The sequence below is a fragment of the Leopardus geoffroyi genome, chromosome X, assembly GCF_018350155.1.
Source record: "Leopardus geoffroyi isolate Oge1 chromosome X, O.geoffroyi_Oge1_pat1.0, whole genome shotgun sequence".
In the NCBI taxonomy this organism is placed as follows: domain Eukaryota; kingdom Metazoa; phylum Chordata; class Mammalia; order Carnivora; family Felidae; genus Leopardus; species Leopardus geoffroyi.
In genome coordinates, this window is record NC_059343.1 from 69,567,173 (window position 1) to 69,584,206 (window position 17,034).

Consider the following 17,034-nt stretch of genomic DNA (forward strand, 5'->3'; position numbering starts at 1 on the left):
CTTACTATCAATCTGAAGGCGTCTTTAAGTCCAAAGTGGGTCTCATGTAAATAGCATATAGATGGATCTTGTTTTCCTATCCATTCTGTTACCCTATGTCTTTTGATTGGAGCACTGAGTCAATTGATGTTTAGAATGAGTACTGAAATATATGAATTTATTGCCATTATGATGCCTGTAGAGTTGGAGTTTCTGGCGGTGTTCTCTGGTCCTTTCTAATCTATAACAAAAATTAGAAAGGACCAGAGAATATGTATATACATATATATATACATATATATATATATATATATATATATATATGTATATGTATTTCATCTTCTTGCCCCTCAGAGAGTCCCCCTTAAAATTTATCACAGGGCTGTTTTAGTGGTCATTAATTCCTTTAATTTTTGTTTCTCTGGGAAACTTTTTATCTCTCCTTCTATTTTGAATGACAGCCTTACTGGATAAAGAATTCTTGGCTGCATATTTTTCCTTATTCAGCACACTGAATATATCCTGCCATTCCTTTCTGGCCTGCCAAGTTTCTGTGGATAGGTCTGCTGCAAACCTGATCTGTCTTCCCTTGTATGTTTGGGACTTTTTTTCCTTTGATGCTTTCATGATTCTCTCCTTGCCTGTTTTGTGAATTTGACTATCATATGCCTTGTTGATGGTCAGTTTTTGTGAAATCTAATGTGGGTCCTCTGTGCTTCCTGGATTTTGATGTCTGTGTCTTTCCCCAGGTTAGGAAAGTTTTGTGTTATGATTTGTTCACATAACCCTTATACACCTATTTCTCTCTCTTCCTCTTCTAGGACCCCTATGATGCTGGTGTTGTTCCTTTTCAATGAGTCACTTATTTCTCTTATTCTTAAATCGTGCTCTTTTGCCTTAATCTCCCTTTTTTTCTGCTTCATTATTCTCTATAATTTTGCCCTCTATATCTCCGATGCTCTGTTCTGCCTCATCCTACCATGCTGCCACGGCATCCATCCATGATTGCAGCTCAGTTATACCATTTTGTATTTCATCCTGACTGGCTTCTACTACTTTTATCTCCACAGAAAGGGATTCTAATCTATTTTTGACTCCAGCTAGTATTCTTATTATCGTGATTCTTAATTCTGGTTCAGGCATCTTGCTTGTATCTTTGTTGGTTAAATCCCTGGATGCCGTTTTTTGTGCTTTTCCTTTGGGATGAATTACTTCTTTTTGTCAGTTTGAAGGGATTAAAGGAATTAATGAGGTAAAAAAATTAAAAACAATTAAAATGAATAAAATATTAAAATTAAAAAGTTAAAACACACCCACACAAAAATCAAATAAATGATGCTAGATCCTAGGTGTGCTTTGGTCTGGATGTTGAAAGTGGTTTTATAGAGTAGAGCAAAAAAGGGGGGAAAAAGGAAATCATTTGAGAATTTGAAAAAACATGAATACACAGAAATAGACTAAAATAAAATGATGGAGTTAAAGTAGAATTAGAAAAAAATTACATAAAAGTAAAAAAATATAGTAAATTAAAAAATATTTTAACAGAAATTGTAAGTAAAAATGAAGGTTTTCTCTTTCTGTATTCAAGAAAAGAAAAAAAAACAAAAAAGAGAAAAAAGAAAAAGAAAAGAAAGGAAATCGTTTGAAAATTTGAAAAAATGAATACCCCGAAATAGACTAAAATAAAATGATGGAAGTAAAATAGAATTTGAAAAAAAATTTACACAAAAGTAAAAAAAATATAGTACAAAATTAAAGAAAAAATATTTTTAAAAAAACTGAAAATAAAAAGGATTTTTTTCTCTTTCTGTATTCAAGAAAAAGAGAAAAAAAAGAAAGAAAGGAAATTGAGTAGATGGACCTGCTAACAGATTCAAATAGGACTTAAATTACTTCATTTTCCCCTAGAAGTCAGACTATGAAGTGTTTTATAGTCCATAAACTAAGCATGTGGTGAGACTTCTGTTCTTGAAGAGAGGTTGGCCCAATTGGGCAGGGCTCAGTGCAATGGCTCCGTTCTCCACCAGATGGCGCTGCTAGACTACGGGGGTGGAGTGTTGTGGCGCTTGTTAGTGCCTATGCCCAAGCACAGGAGCAGTGAAAATGGTGTCACCCAGCTACCTAGTGTCTAGTATTGGAACTGTGTTCTCCCCAATCAGCAATCATGCACCCATCCTCTGTCTTCAGCTTTCTCCCACTCCCCACTTTTTCACTGTCCGTGACAAAGCCCCAGGCAGTACCTCTCTCTAGAGTTTTGTCTGAGATGCGGCTGTTTTCCCGGCCCCTTACTTCTGACAGGCTGTGGCTTTGACCCATTCTGCCCCTTTATGGGAGTGTCTCACTGAGCAATGGCCAAATATTGGCTGCACCCAGGATAGCTTGCTGGACCCTGCTGCTGGCCAGGTTCCAGCCTGCCCCAGAGAAAGTTCTCAACATAGTGTAGCAGCAGCTTTTCAGGGATTATGGAAAATCACAACACACATCTGGCACCAGGCTTCACTCTTGACCTTGTTCCAGCACCAACGAATGTGGCTGTTCCCTGGGGTCTGCTGGGACCAAGTGGTTTCAACAGTCTCTACCAAATGTCCTTCCAGCAGTGGAACCGCTTTTCCCCATGTGGCCCAAGAATCTCCGAGACCCCACTCTGCTCCTGGGGATTCACCCTTCCCAACAAAGCACTGCCAGTTATCGAGCTGTGGAGTTACAGACTCTGTGCTCCCTTTGTTTACAGTCTTAATACAGTCTTAAACCCTCTCCTTTCTCCTTTCTCCCTTTTTTGGTTTAGTCCCTGTGACTATTTCCAATTTTCCACTTTCTCTCCAGCTGCTTTTGGGGAGGGGTGCTTTTCCTGCATTCCCCATCTCCCGTCTCCATCCTCTCTCTGCCCGCCATGGCTTCTCGCTCCCCAAGTTCACCTCTCTGTATTGCGTACCTGCTGAATTTTGTGTTCAGGTTGTGCAGACTGTTGTGTTAATCCTCCGATCAGTTTTCTAGGTGTGCAGGATTGTTTAGTGTTGGCCTGGCTGTATTTCATGGACATGAGACACAAAAAACTTCCATGATGTTTCGCCATCTTGGCTCCTCTCCTCTCTACACTTGTGCCAGTATTCTGTGGTAGGTGCCTGTTGCACTGGGACTGAGGCAAACTTGACTGAAAGGGACAGTCTCCTCAGAGCTCATGGTAGTGGGGCTTAGTATAAGCTGATTAAGTAGCCAGTGTCCCTTCTGTGTTGTTTCCCTCAGGTGTCTCTGTGTTTATGCTGGGGAGTTGGGGAGGGAAATGGCACCAGGCAGCTTCTTTGTTCCAGGAGAGGTGTCTCTGTGAAAGTTACCTCTCAAGGGTGTGCTCTAAAAAGAGTGAATAATCTCTTCCCTGTGTACCCCAGGCTTCAGATCACTGTTTCCCCACCTTCTGCCCCCGAGTTGTTTGCCTGCTTCTCTCAAGAAGCAGGGCAGCACTCTCAGGACTCTATCCCAGCCAAGCTTGCTGATCTTTATAACTCCAGGCTTTTAGCTCCATTGTTTGCAAGAACTCACAAAATTGAACCGCTCTCATTTTTCAAGCCAAAGTCTTTGTGGATCTGTTCTCCTTGTGCACTGTCCTGTGTGTTCTACTCTCTCTCTCTGTCTCTCTCATCCTCTGTTACCACAGTTCCTTCCCCTCAATGGCACCCATGATCCCTTTCTCCTCTAAGCCAAATATCCACACTTTCTACTTTCTTAGATGTGGCTTCTTCTCTCCCTTAGTTGCGGAGTTTGTTCTGTCAGACTTCACGTTGATTTCGAGGGTATCTAGCAAGATTTGATAGTTGTCTAATTGTGTTCCTGGGATGAAATGTGCCTTGGGTCATCCTACTCTAGGGCCATCTTCCCCTCCTTCTCCTAGATTGTTTTCATTATTTTTCAGATATTTTATTTTTAGTGTATAGAAATGCAACCCACTTCTGTATCTTGATTTTGTATCCTGCAACTTTACTGAATATAGTGATTAGCCTCAACAGTTTTTTTGTGGGATCTCTAGGATTTTTCTCTAAATAAGATCATATATATGCAAACAAATAATTTTACTTCTGGATTTGGATGTCATTTATTTGTTTATTTGTTTGTTTGTTTGCCTAATTGTTCTCACTAGGACTGCCAGTACTATGTTGGATAGGAGTGGCCAGAGTGGGCACACTTATTTTGTTCCTAATTGTAGAGGAAGACCTTTCAACATTTTGTCCAGTAGAACTTAAGATGTGGGTTTGTCATATATGGTTTTTATTACATTGAGCTACATTTCCTTAATAGTCAATGTGTTGAGAGTTTTTACATGAAAGGATTTTGTATTTTGTCAAATGCTTATTTCTGCATCTATGGATATGATTATATGATTTTTCTTTTATTCTATTTATTTGTTATATTATATTTACCAATTTGATTTTATTTAACTGTCCTTCTATATATCATTTGTGTATCTACTGTCTGATTTTGCTTTGTGTTACTATTGGTCTTAAAGAAAACATCTTAATAAATATAATAGTTCATTGTAAGCTGATAAGTACTTAACTTCAATTAAGTAGTGGTCAATTTACTACTGTATCATAGTATTAAAATATTCTGAATTTGACTATATGACTTTTACTAATGTGTTAAATATATTAGTATATTTTGTATTAATTAATGTCCTTTAATTTCAGCTTGAATAACCTTTTTCAGCATTTCTTTAAAAAAATAGTGATTATTTATTTACTCCCTCAGTTTTTATCTGGAAAATTGTTTTTCTCCCTTATTTCTGAAGGATAACTTTCCAGATAGAGTGTTTTTTGTTGGCAAGGTTTTGTTTGTTGTTTTTTGTTTTTTTTCTCTTTCAGATTTTTGAATTTATCGTCATACTCTCTCCTTGTTTGCAAGATTTCTGAACTTTGATAACTCTTAGATTCTTTCTTTTTGTTGTATTCCATAAATTGTTTCAACCTTCTTCACTTTTTTCATTATTTTTTTTCTGACTCAATAATTTAAAAGGTCTGTCTTCTAATGCATATATTCTTTTCTCCTATTTGATCCATTCTATTTGATGTTTCTCTATTGCATTTTGCATTTCATTTGCTGTGTTTTTCAAATCGAGAATTTGTTTTTCCTTTTTTATGTTTTCTATCCTCTTTGTTAAACTATTCAATTTGCTTGTGTATTGTTTTTTTATTGTTGTTGAATATTCTTTTTGTGTTTTTGTAGTTCATTAAGCTTCCTTAAAATAGCTATTTTGAATTATTTATTGGGTAAATCACAAATCTCCATTGGGTTGTGGTTTGTTACTGAAAAATTACTGTAATCCTTTTTTGGTGTCATGTTTCCTTGATGCTTTATGTTCCTTGAAATCTTGCATTTTTGTTTTCATATTTGAAGTAGGAGTCACCTTGTCCATTCCTTACTGACTGACTTCAAAAGAGAACCACCTTCCATCTTCTCTGCTGGGGATCCTGAGGTTCTATCAGACATTCTATGGATATACATGCTCCATGCTTCTTAGGCCTTTTTGTGGTAGAATTCTTAAGTTTGAATTCTTCTCTGGATCTTGCCAAGCAATAGGCCAACTGCTGACAGCTTCCAATTTACTTCCCTAGAGGCAACACTAAAGCTCAACATTGTATTTCCTGGCCCACAGATTCATGCTAGGTTTATGCACATTCTCACTAGCCATTTGCCAAAGCTCACACTCTTCACCATCAGGAGCATTCACAGGCAGCCAAACACAATGTGTGAGTCTGTGTGGGTGAGGCAGTGTCATGGGTGCCCATGGGTCAATTTAGGGATCCATGTGCAAAGCATTCCCAGAAGCTCATGGGTAGGCTTCTTGATGGAGTCATTAACACAGTAGGATCCATATCCACTTAATGTCCTCTGAGAATTATATCTACTGCTCTCCCTGCCTCTTCATGCCCCTAGTCATGCTGCTCATGACTCAATACTCTGGATGTAATGAGATAGAAATTGACTTTTTTTTGTCATTTTCCCACACAGCTAAGGAAACTGGACATTCACACTTTCACTCTCCTCCATGGGAGAAATCAGAAGCTACACTTTTACTCACTTTTGGCAGTGAGCTGTGCTGCTTTTGGGGATAGGTGATGCTTATAAAGTCAACTCCTCCAATTGTCTCTCTTACTCTCTCTAAGCAGACTTTCTTTCTTTCTTTCTTTCTTTCTTTCTTTCTTCCTTTCATTTATTTTAATGGTGTGCTATAACTTCACTTGAAACCAGGGCTTCTGCAAAGGCTTATATGTGAGTGACTGTTTAAGACAGTGTTGTCCAGGATATTTTGGACCACGGTTGAGAGAGGCTAATGGTGGCTCATGGGCTACTGCAGTGTTCACAGGTGGTACCAAGGACTATCGCCACATACAAAGGTGGGCAAGACTCTTCCTAGATCCCTTAGTATATGGTACCAAATAAAAATTGGTGCGGCCATGGTGGAAAACCTTATCGAGGTTCATCAAAAAATTAAAAATTGAATTACCATGATTCAGTAATTCCATTCCTGGATATTTTCCCAAAGAATATGAAAAGACTAGTTTGAAAAAGCATATGCACCCCTATGTTTACTGCAGCACTATTTATAATTGTCCTAAGGACCTTAGGGACATTTGGGTTGTTTCCATATCTTGATAAATACAAAAATAAATAAATAAATAAATAACAAGTGTTGGGGAAGATGTGGAGAGAAAAGAACCCTCACTAACTGTTTTATTTCTTGTATTTTTGATTTTACCTATCCTGACAGGTGTGAAGTAAAATCTCATTGTGGTTTTAATTTTCATATCCCTCATGATTAATGATGTTGAGCTACTTTTCATACTGCTGTTGGTCATCTATATGTCTTTTTCTGAAAAAAAAAATGTTTATTCACGCCCTCTGCCCATTTTTAATTGTACTATTTTTTGGTATTGAGTTGTATAAGTTCTTTATATGTTTTGGATACTAACCCTTTATCAGATATATTATCTGCAAATATTTTCTCCCATTTAGTAGATTATCTTTTAGTATTATTAATTTCTTCCTTTGCTGTGCAAAAGCATGTATTTTGGTATAGTCCCAATAGATTAATTTTGGTTTTCTTTCCTTTGCTAGAAGAGACATATCTAGAAAAATTTCTTTACAACTGATGTCAGAGAAATTCTGTTTTCTTCTAAGTGTTTTATTGTTTCCAGTCTCGCATTTTGCTCCTTAATTCACTTTTTTATTTGTGTGTGTGGAGTAAAAAAGTAGTCCTGTTTCAGTCTTTTGCATGTAGCTGTCCAGTTTTTCCAACACCACTTATTAAAAAGATCTATGTTTCTATATTTGTGCCAGGACCTTACTGTTTGGTAACTGTACCTTTGTAGTATACCTTGAAATCTGGAATCACAATACCTGCAGCTTTGTTTGTTTGTTTTGCTTTTTTCCTCAAGGTTACTTTGGCTATTTGGGGTGTTTTGTAGTTCCACACAAATTTTAGTATTATCTGTTCTAGTACTATGAAAAATGTTGTTGATATTTTGATAGGGATTTCATTAAATCTGTAGATTGCTTTGGTTATTATGGGCATTTTAACAATACTGGTTCTTCTAATCCATGAGCATAAAATATCTTTCCATTTGTTTGTGTCATCTTCAGTATCATTCACCGATATTTTGTAGTTTACAGAGTAGTTTTTCACCACATTAGTTACATTTATTATTTTATCATTTTTGTGCAATTGTAAATGGGATTGCTTTCTTAATTTTCCTTGTTGTTACTTCATTATTAGTGTACATAAAGGCAACAGGTTTCTGCATATTATGTATCTTGTGACTTTACAAAATTTATTTATCAGTTCTGGTAGTTTTTGGTGGAACCTTTAAGGTTTTCTGTATATAATATCATCTTCAAATAGGGTAAGTTTTACTTCTTCCTTACCAATTTGGATGTCTTTATTTGTTTTTCTTTTCTGTTTGCTTTGTCTAGGACTTCTAGTACTATATTCAATAAATGTAGTGTAAGTAGACATCCATGTTTTGTTCCTGACCTTAGAGGAAAAACACTCTAGTTTTTCACCACTGAGTAGATGTTAGCTGTGGGATTTTTATATATGGTCTTTCTTATGTTGAGGCATATTCCTCCTAAAACAGATTTTTTGAGACTTATTATGAATAAATATTGCACTTTGTCATTTTTTTCTGAATCTACTGAAGTGATCATATGGTTTTTACTCTTTTGTTAAGGTGACACATCACTTTGATTGATTTATGAATATTAAAATACCCTTGAAACCCGGGAATAAAGCACACTTGATACTGTATTGTTGGATTTAGTTTGCTAATATTTCATTGAGGGTTTTTGCATCTATGGTCATCAGAGATATTGGCCTGTAGTTTTCTTTTTTTGTGGTGTCTTTATCTGCTTTGTTTGTTTTTTTGTATCAGGGTAATGCTGGCCTTATAGAATATTTTTTTTCTTTCCCCTTCTATTTTTTCAAATAGTTTGAGGAGTATTGGTATTAATTCTTTTTTGAGTGTTTGGTAGAATTTACTGTGAATACATCAGTTCTGCACTTGTTTTACAGGAGTTTTCTTTTTTTTTAATGATTCAATTTAATTGCTAGTAATCAGTCTATTTAAATTTTCTATTTCTTCCTGATTCACTTTTGGAAAGTTTTATGTTTCTAGGAATTTATCCATTTCCTTTAGGTTGTCCAATTTGATACCATATAATGTTCCATATTTTTCTTTTATAATCCTTCATATTTTTCTGGTGTTAGTTCTTATTTCTCCTACTTCATTTCTTATTATATTCATTTGAGTACTCCCTCATTTTTTCTTGTTGAGTCTAGCTAAAGGTTTGTCAATTTTTTTGATACACTTTGTTTCAAAGAAATAGTTCTTGTTTAATTTATCTGTTCTATTTTTTTAGTCTCTATTGCATTTATTTCTGCTCTAATTATTATTTTTTCCTTTATTCTAATGGTTTTGGGCTTTGCTCTTCTAGTTCTTCTAGGTTTAAGGTTAGGTTGTTTATTTTAGACTTTTCTTGCTACTTGAGGTAGGCCTGTATTGCCATAACCTCCCTCTTAGAACGGCTGTGGCTTCATCCCTCAATTTTTGTTTTTACAATTTTGTTTTCATCTTCATTTGTCTCCATGTATTTTTTATTTCCTCTTTGATCTCTTGGTTGACCCATTCATTGTTTAGTACCATGTTATTTAGCCTTCATGTATTTGTGTTCTTTCCAAATTTTTTCTTTGTGATTGATTTCTAGTTTCATAACAATGTGGTCAGAAAAGATGCATATGATTTCAGTCTTTTTTAACTTATTGAGAGTTGTTTTGTGGTATAACATCTGATTTATTTGGAAGAATGTTTCATGTGCCCTTGAAAAGAATGTGCATTCCACACGTTGGATAGAATGTTCTGAATCTGTTAGGTCTATCTAGTCCAATGTGCCATTCAAAGCTCCTGTTTCCTTGTTGATTTTCTGCCTGGATGATATATTTACTCCTGTAAAGGTGTGTTAGAGTCCCATACTATTATCGTATTATTGTCAACTTCTTCCTTTATGTCTGCTAATAATTGCTTTATGTATATAGGTGCACCTATTTTTGCTGCATAAATATTTCAAATTGTTATATCTGTTTGTTGGATTTTGGGCTGTAACAGTATGTTGTGTCCTTCTTTGTGTCTTGTTACAGTGTTTGTTTTAAAGTCTATTTTTTTCTATACAAGTATTGCTACCCAGTTTTCTTTTTATTTCCATTTGCATAGTAAGGGTTTTTCCATTCTTTCACTTTCAATATGTATGTGTCTTTAAGTCTGAAGTAGGTCTCTTCTGGGTACCATATAGAGAACCAAAAGTGGTTCTTGCATTTTTATCCTTTCATTCAGCATGTGTCTCTTGTTTGGAGCATTTAGGCCATTTAGAATCAAAGGGATTACCAATAAATGTGTAATTATTTCAATTTTGTTGTTTCATATTTTTTTTGTATTTTTTCTCTGTTCCTTTCTTCTCTTTTATTTTCTCTTGTTTGGTAGTTTTCTTTAATAATATGTTTGGATTATTTTTTTTCTTTTTTTTCATCTCTATACAGATTTTTCATTTGTGGTTACAATTAGCTCATATATAACTTCTCATGCATATAACTGTCTATATTAAATTGATGGAACCCATTCTGAAAGCACTAAATTTTTATTTCCCCCATGCACACATATGATATCATACTTTGCATCCTTCTATTTTGTGAATTTTGTGACTGGGTTATATATATATGTAACCATTTTACTGCTTTGGAGCTTTAACTTCCTTCTTGTTTTTTTTTTTTTTTTAAAGTTTGTTTCTTTTGAGAGAGCATGAGCAGGAGATAGAAAAAGAGGCAGAGAGAGAATACCAAGCAGGGTTTGTGCTGTCAGCTCAGATAAGGCTCCATCTCATGAACCATGAGATAATGACCTGAGCTGAGATCAAGAGTCAGATGCTAAACTGAGTGAGCCATCCAGGCACCCTAATGTTCATAGTTCAACCAAAATTCTATATGTGGCTATATAAGTATTCTTTAAGATGATGTTACATTTTCTCTATTGTGCTCTCCACTTCCTTCTGAACCCTCATCAACACTTTTAATGTCCGTATTTTACCAATAGTTTGTTTATTATGTATTCTTTAAGATTATATAGGCTTTTTCTATCATGCTCCTCACTTCCTCCAGAGTCCATCAGAGGAGTCTTTAACACTCATATGTCTACTAACAGTTTTTCCAAGGCAATATAAATCCCTTTAGCCTTTGCCCATATCCCAAATCTAAATTTACTTCCACATTTTTAGGTATTTGTTACAGCAGCACCCACACCCACTACTGGTACCACGATTTGTATTAATTATTATTGCTGTGAGAAAATGCCACAAATTCAGTGGGATAAATAATACAAACACATTTGCTTACATTTCTTGAGGTTATATGTCTGAAATCAGTTTTACTTAGGCTAAAATCAAGGTGTCAGCAAGGTTGCTTTCTTCTAAAGTCTTTGAAGAGGAAACCAATTTTCTTGCATAGTTTTAGCTTCTAGTGACCACCTGAGTTCTTTGGCTTGTGTCTCCTTTCCCCTTCTTCAAAGGGAATCGTTCCAATCTCTGTTTTCATCATCAGATTGCCTTATCACCCTCTGGTTTTCTTGTTTTCCTCTTATAAGAACTCTGTTGAATACATTAAGTGTCTTGCTGGATAATACAGAATAATTTCCTGATTTCAAGGTTCTTAACCACAAATGTACAATCCCTTTAGTCATATAAGATGACATTCACAGGTTCCAGTGCTTCAGATATGGACATTTTGTGAAGTTATTTACCAACCTTCCACAGTACTCAATATTTATTAGTTGAATGAATACATGAATGAAAATAACATCATAATTTCTTATTGAAATTTGAAGAATTGACTTATTCAATTATCAAGGAATAGAATTTCAAGAAAAATAATGAATTAAATAAAAGTAGAGAAAAACAGTTAGCAGTTATGTTTATAAAAAGAAGATTTGAAGAAAAGGACATATAAATGGAGAAGGAAAAATAATTTTGAGAGCAGGATTTCATTCCAGAACAAATAAAACAAATTAAAATAGCTTTTTATATTAAAAGGTATACTATACTTGAAAGTGCATTTTAAGCACTCTAAAACACTATAAAAGCACAATAAACATACTAGTTATTATTGTTATTAATATTGTTATGACTACCATTTCTTTAAAAATATTTTATTATGATGTTAAAAGAAGAAATATGTCTTTTATCTACTTTTTTCTTTACATTTCCTTTTTTTTTGGAAAAAGGAAGAGTGGTACAGTTAATCCTCATTGGATAACAGAAGGCTTACATGTCATTCTATTCCATTAGGATTATAGATTTTTGTGTCCTGTTTAAGAAACACTCCACTGCTATTAAAATATTCTCCTATGTTACCTCTGAAAACATTTTGTTTTACTTTTCAGCTTTATGTCTATAATACATCTAGTACTAATTTTGGTGTGTAAAGTGAGAGAAGAACCAATACTCACATCTTGTCCCTTTGAAGATATCAAATTGACTGGTACCATTTGTTGAAAATACTCTTTCCCCAGTGCATAACAATTTTAGGATAATTCATGTGCCCATATCTTTATAGACATCTTTTTATATTTCCTATTCTGTTTCAATGGTTATTTGTTTTTGTGCCACTACTACATTGTCTTAACTGTTGCCATTTTATCATAAATTGATATATTGATATTTGGCAATGTATAATTTTCCATTTTTTTTCAAATTGTCTTGAATATTCTTGGCTCTTTCATTTCCATGTAAAATTTAGAATCAGCTATCAGTTATAAAAAATGTCAAAAAAATTTATTGAGATTATATTCAATCAATATATCAATGTGGGAAGGTGTGTTATACATACAATATGGAATCTTTCAATTCCTGAAGATGGTATATATGTCAATTTATTTATGTTTTATTTAATTTATCTTAATATTGGTTTACACCCTTCATTATAGACATTTGGAAGATATATTTTTAGATTTATTCCTAAGTGTTTGGTACTCATGATGTTATCATATAAATGGTATATTTTCTAATTATATTGTTGTGTATAGAAATATAACTTATTTTCACAGTTAATCTTAGTATATAGCAATGTCACTAAATTCATTTATTAATTCTGATTGTGTGTCTGAACATCTTACATTTTCCATGTAGACAGTTGTGCTGGCTGCAAATAACAATTTTATTTCTCCTTTTACTATTTTTAGGCTTTTAACTTATTTTTTCTTGCTTTATTGCATAGGCTAGGACCTCTATTACAATGTCAGATCGAAGTTTACTAGTGGACACCCTTTTTATTCATCAGTTTAAGAGGAACGCTTCTACTTCACCATTGAATATTACATTTATTCTGGTTTCCTATAGATTCTTTTTACCAGGCTAAAGAAATTTCTATTTCTTGTTTGCCAAAAATTTTCCATAAATGAATTTTAGATATTCTTTTTTGTAAGTTTATTTATTTATTTATTATTTATTTTGAAAGAGAGTGACAGTGTGAGCAGGGGAGGGGCAGAGATGGAGAGAGAAAATTGCAAGCAGGCTCCACACCACCATTGCAGAGCCCAATGTGGGGTTCAAACTTATGAACCATGAGATCATGACCTAAGCCTAAATCAAGAGTCAGACACTTAACTGACTAAGCCACCCAGGCTCCCCAAATGTTAGGTATTCTTAAAGACTTTTTCTGTATACTGAAATGATCACATGACTTTCCCTCCTTTATTCTAATATGTTAATGTGGTGAATTTCAAATGTTGAACTGACTTAAAATAAGACTCATTTGGTTGTGATATAATATGCTTTCTATGTGTTGAATTTGATAAAATGTTTAAGCATTTTAGAATCTATATTTATAAAAGATATAAGACTAATTTTATTTTCTATTAATGACTTTTTCAGATGTTGTTATTAAGGCTATTCTCTTCTCATAGAACAAGTTGATAAATGTTCCCTTTTTCAGAAGAGTTTGTGAATAATTGTTATTTATTCTTCAGATTTTTGGGAGAATTTATCAATGAAGACATCCATTCCTCAAATTCTTTATGTCGGTAAGTTTTTAATTATCAAGCTAACATCTTTAGTATACATACAATAATTTATATTTTTCTATTTCAGCTTTAATATGTGTTCTTTTTAAAGGAATTTTCTTATTTCACCTAAATTTTCAACTTTGCATGCATAATTTTTTTTGTTTTCTTTTCACCTCTGTTATCTTTATTTTTTAATGTTTATTCATGTATTTTGTAAGAGAGAAAGAGGGAAAGGGGTGGAGAAAGAGGAGACAGAGAATCACAAGCAGACTCCACACTGTTAGAAAAATGCTCAACACAGAGCTCAATCTCATGAACCATAAGATCATGACCTGAGCTGAAACCAAGAGTCAAATGTTTAATTGACTAAGCCACCCAGGTGCCCATGTTATCTTTATTTTTTTTTCTTCTGACATATATTGGCTTCAATGAGCTGTTCTGTTTCTAGTTTCTTGAGATGGATATGTAAAACATTTGTTTTCAGCTTCTTTTATTTTCTGATATATGAATAAAGCTATAAAATTCTTAGTAATTCTTTGCATCCATTCATATTTAACTATCACATTTTTCTTCATGATATACAAAATATATTTCAAAATATTTTCTAATTTTTATTGTTATTTACTCTTTAACACATATATATTATACTGTTAATTTCCAAATATTTAGATTTTTCAAAATTTTCTTTTTGTTATTGATTTCTAGCCTTATGCAACTGTGGTCAGCAAATATATACCATACAATTTCAGTACTTTGATATTTGTTGAAACAATTTATGGTACAGTCTATAGTCACTTTGGTTAAATATTCTATGTGAACTTGAAAAGAACGTGTACTTTGCAGTTGTTTGGTGTAGTGTCTTCATATGTCATTTTGTTAATAATGCTATTCAAATTGTCTATATTTCTACTTATATATTTTATATAATTGATCCTTTAGTTACTTAAATACACATACTAAATGTTCCAGCTGTAATTGTAAGTTTGCATATTGCTTTTAGTTGTATAACTTTTTGCTCGTGTATTTTAGTTATGCAAGTGAGTACATGCAAATTTAGATGTATTTTCCTATGGGATTGACCCATTTAGCATTATAAAATGTTGCATTTATCTTTATTTATGTTAAAATTAACTTTGACATTAGTATAGCTTTATGAGCTTACTATCCTTTAGTGTGTACACAGTACACTATCTCCACTAAAACATTAATCTTTATGTGTTCTTTTATTTTGGTATATCTTCTATAATCCAATGAAAAAGTTTTGTCTCTTATTTTAATTTATCATTTTAAGATTTATAATCATGTAATTTTATTTATTTTAAATATTTATTTTTTATTTTAATTCCAGTATAGTTAATATACAATGTGATATTAGTATCAAGCGTACAATATAGTGATTCAATAATTCTATACATTAACAGTGCTCATCATGATAGGTATATTATTAATCCCCCTTAACCTATTTCATCCATTCCCCAAGCCACCTCCCCTTTGGTAACCATCAGTTTCTTCTCTGATGTCTTCTCCCAGCCTACTTCTTGAGTCACTGTTGGATTTGCATGTGTAGTTATCTTCCCCTCTCCACAGGCCAGGAATCACTTTGGAGTGGTGCTGGCTCCTAGTGAGGCTGTTTTTTGGCATTTCTTTCAATGGGCTGTAGACAAGGGTATATTGGAGGCGTAAGGTCCACAGGAGAACATGGGGTCTGGAAGTACAGTGCCAGAAAGTTCTGCACACTTCTGCTGCTAAAGGGGGCTGCAGCTACCTGAAAAAACTCCTGCTGAAGCTTGGATGTCAGGGATGTTTCTGCAGGAGCACACAGGGTTGGGGAACACTATAAGCAAATGAAGTGGAAAGTATGCACTGTGCTAATTTCTGCTGTTACCCTTGAATCTAGGTTAGGGTGTGGGGGAAGGAAATGGTACCTGCCAGCTCTTTTTTTCCTGGAGAAGTTACCCAAAGATCCCTGCCCACCCAGGGCATTCTCTGAGATTAGTAAATAAATTTCCTTCCTGAACACTCCAAGTGTTTTCAAAACTGCTGCTTCTAAACGACATCTCAACAGGGCTGTTTGTTGTGCTGTATCTTTAGTGGCAGAGACTCTGCCCTCCTAGCTCTCCCAGAACTGAGCTCCCCCTGGCTTTTTGTTTGTTTGTTTCATGTTTTTATTAAAATTCTAGTTAGCCAATATGCACTGTAATGTTAATTTCAGGAGCAGAATTTAGTGACTCATCATTTACATACAATAATACCCACTGTTCATCACTTTGAGTGCCTTCTATAATACCCATCACCCATTTAGTCCATCCCCTGCACACCTCCCTTCCAGCAACCCTTTTTATTCTCTATAGTTAAGAGAGCCTCTCTTTCTTTTATTATTATTATTATTATTATTATTACTATTGGTCCCTGGATTTTTAAAGTTCCAGTATTCAGTCCCCCTGATTGTTAGGCTTCTCTGGTTTTCAAAGCCAAATATTATGGTAATTTGTTTTCCCTGTGTGGGTCCCTCCATGCCCGAGGTGCCTAGGGTGGATTCTGGTCTTCAGTTATCCTCCCAAGATGTTTTTGTGTGTAGAGACCTAGGTGCCTTCACTTGTACCCACTTCAGTTTCAGCTGTTCTGCTACGGCACCATCTGCATGGAGAGCTCAGGGACCTCCTGACTGCACATTACATCAACTCCAGCCACCCTGCCAGGCACCTCCTGCACAGAGTGCTCCAGAACACCATGGTTTACACCCATTTCAGCTTTATCTTACTAGGGTGGCCTCCGTGTGTAGAATGCTGAGAAAACCCTGCTTGCATACACTTTACTTTTGGTTGTCCTGACAGGATGCCCACTACTTGGAAAGCCCCAAGACACTCAGTCCATGCCAACCATAGCTCTAGCCAGCCAGGAAAAGTCACCAACAACATAGTCTACATAGAGGATAACCATACACAAGACCATTCCTTCAGTTTAGAAAATGTCAGTGATCTTCCTAATCCATAGAAACAAACACAGAAAGCAAAATGGAGACACAGAAGAATGTTCTCCGAAAGAAAGAAAGAAAGAAAGAAAGAAGAAAGAAATAAAAGAGGAAAAAAAAAGAAAGAAAAAAACTTCATAAAAACAACTAAATGAAATAGGTTTAAGCAATATGACTTATAAAGAATTTATTTTTTTATTTTTTGATTGTTTTTGTTTCTTTTTTTAATATGAAATTTATTGTCAAATTGGTTTCCATACAACACCCAGTACTCATAACAACAGGCGCCCTTCTCAATACCCATCACCCACCCTCCCTTCCCTCCCACCCCCATCAACCCTCAGTTTGTTCTCGGTTTTTAAGAACCTCTTATGCTTTGGCTCCCTCCCTCTCTAACCTCTTTTTTTCTTCTTTGTTTTTTATTTTTTTCCCTTCATGCCTTATAAAGAATTTAAAGTAATGATTATAAAGATACCAGGCTGTAGAAATGAGTGG

At 34.5% G+C, this 17,034-nt stretch overlaps 1 protein-coding gene across 1 annotated transcript in view; it reads left to right on the forward strand.

Moving 5' to 3' along the window:
• The window catches only part of CYLC1 (cylicin 1), an 84,158-nt gene that overhangs the window by 11,531 nt on the left and 55,593 nt on the right, over positions 1 to 17,034 (forward strand). The window contains exon 2 of the mRNA XM_045471806.1: positions 13,533 to 13,586. Coding sequence (XP_045327762.1) covers positions 13,533 to 13,586 — 54 coding nt within the window. The remainder of the gene's footprint in view (positions 1 to 13,532; positions 13,587 to 17,034) is intronic.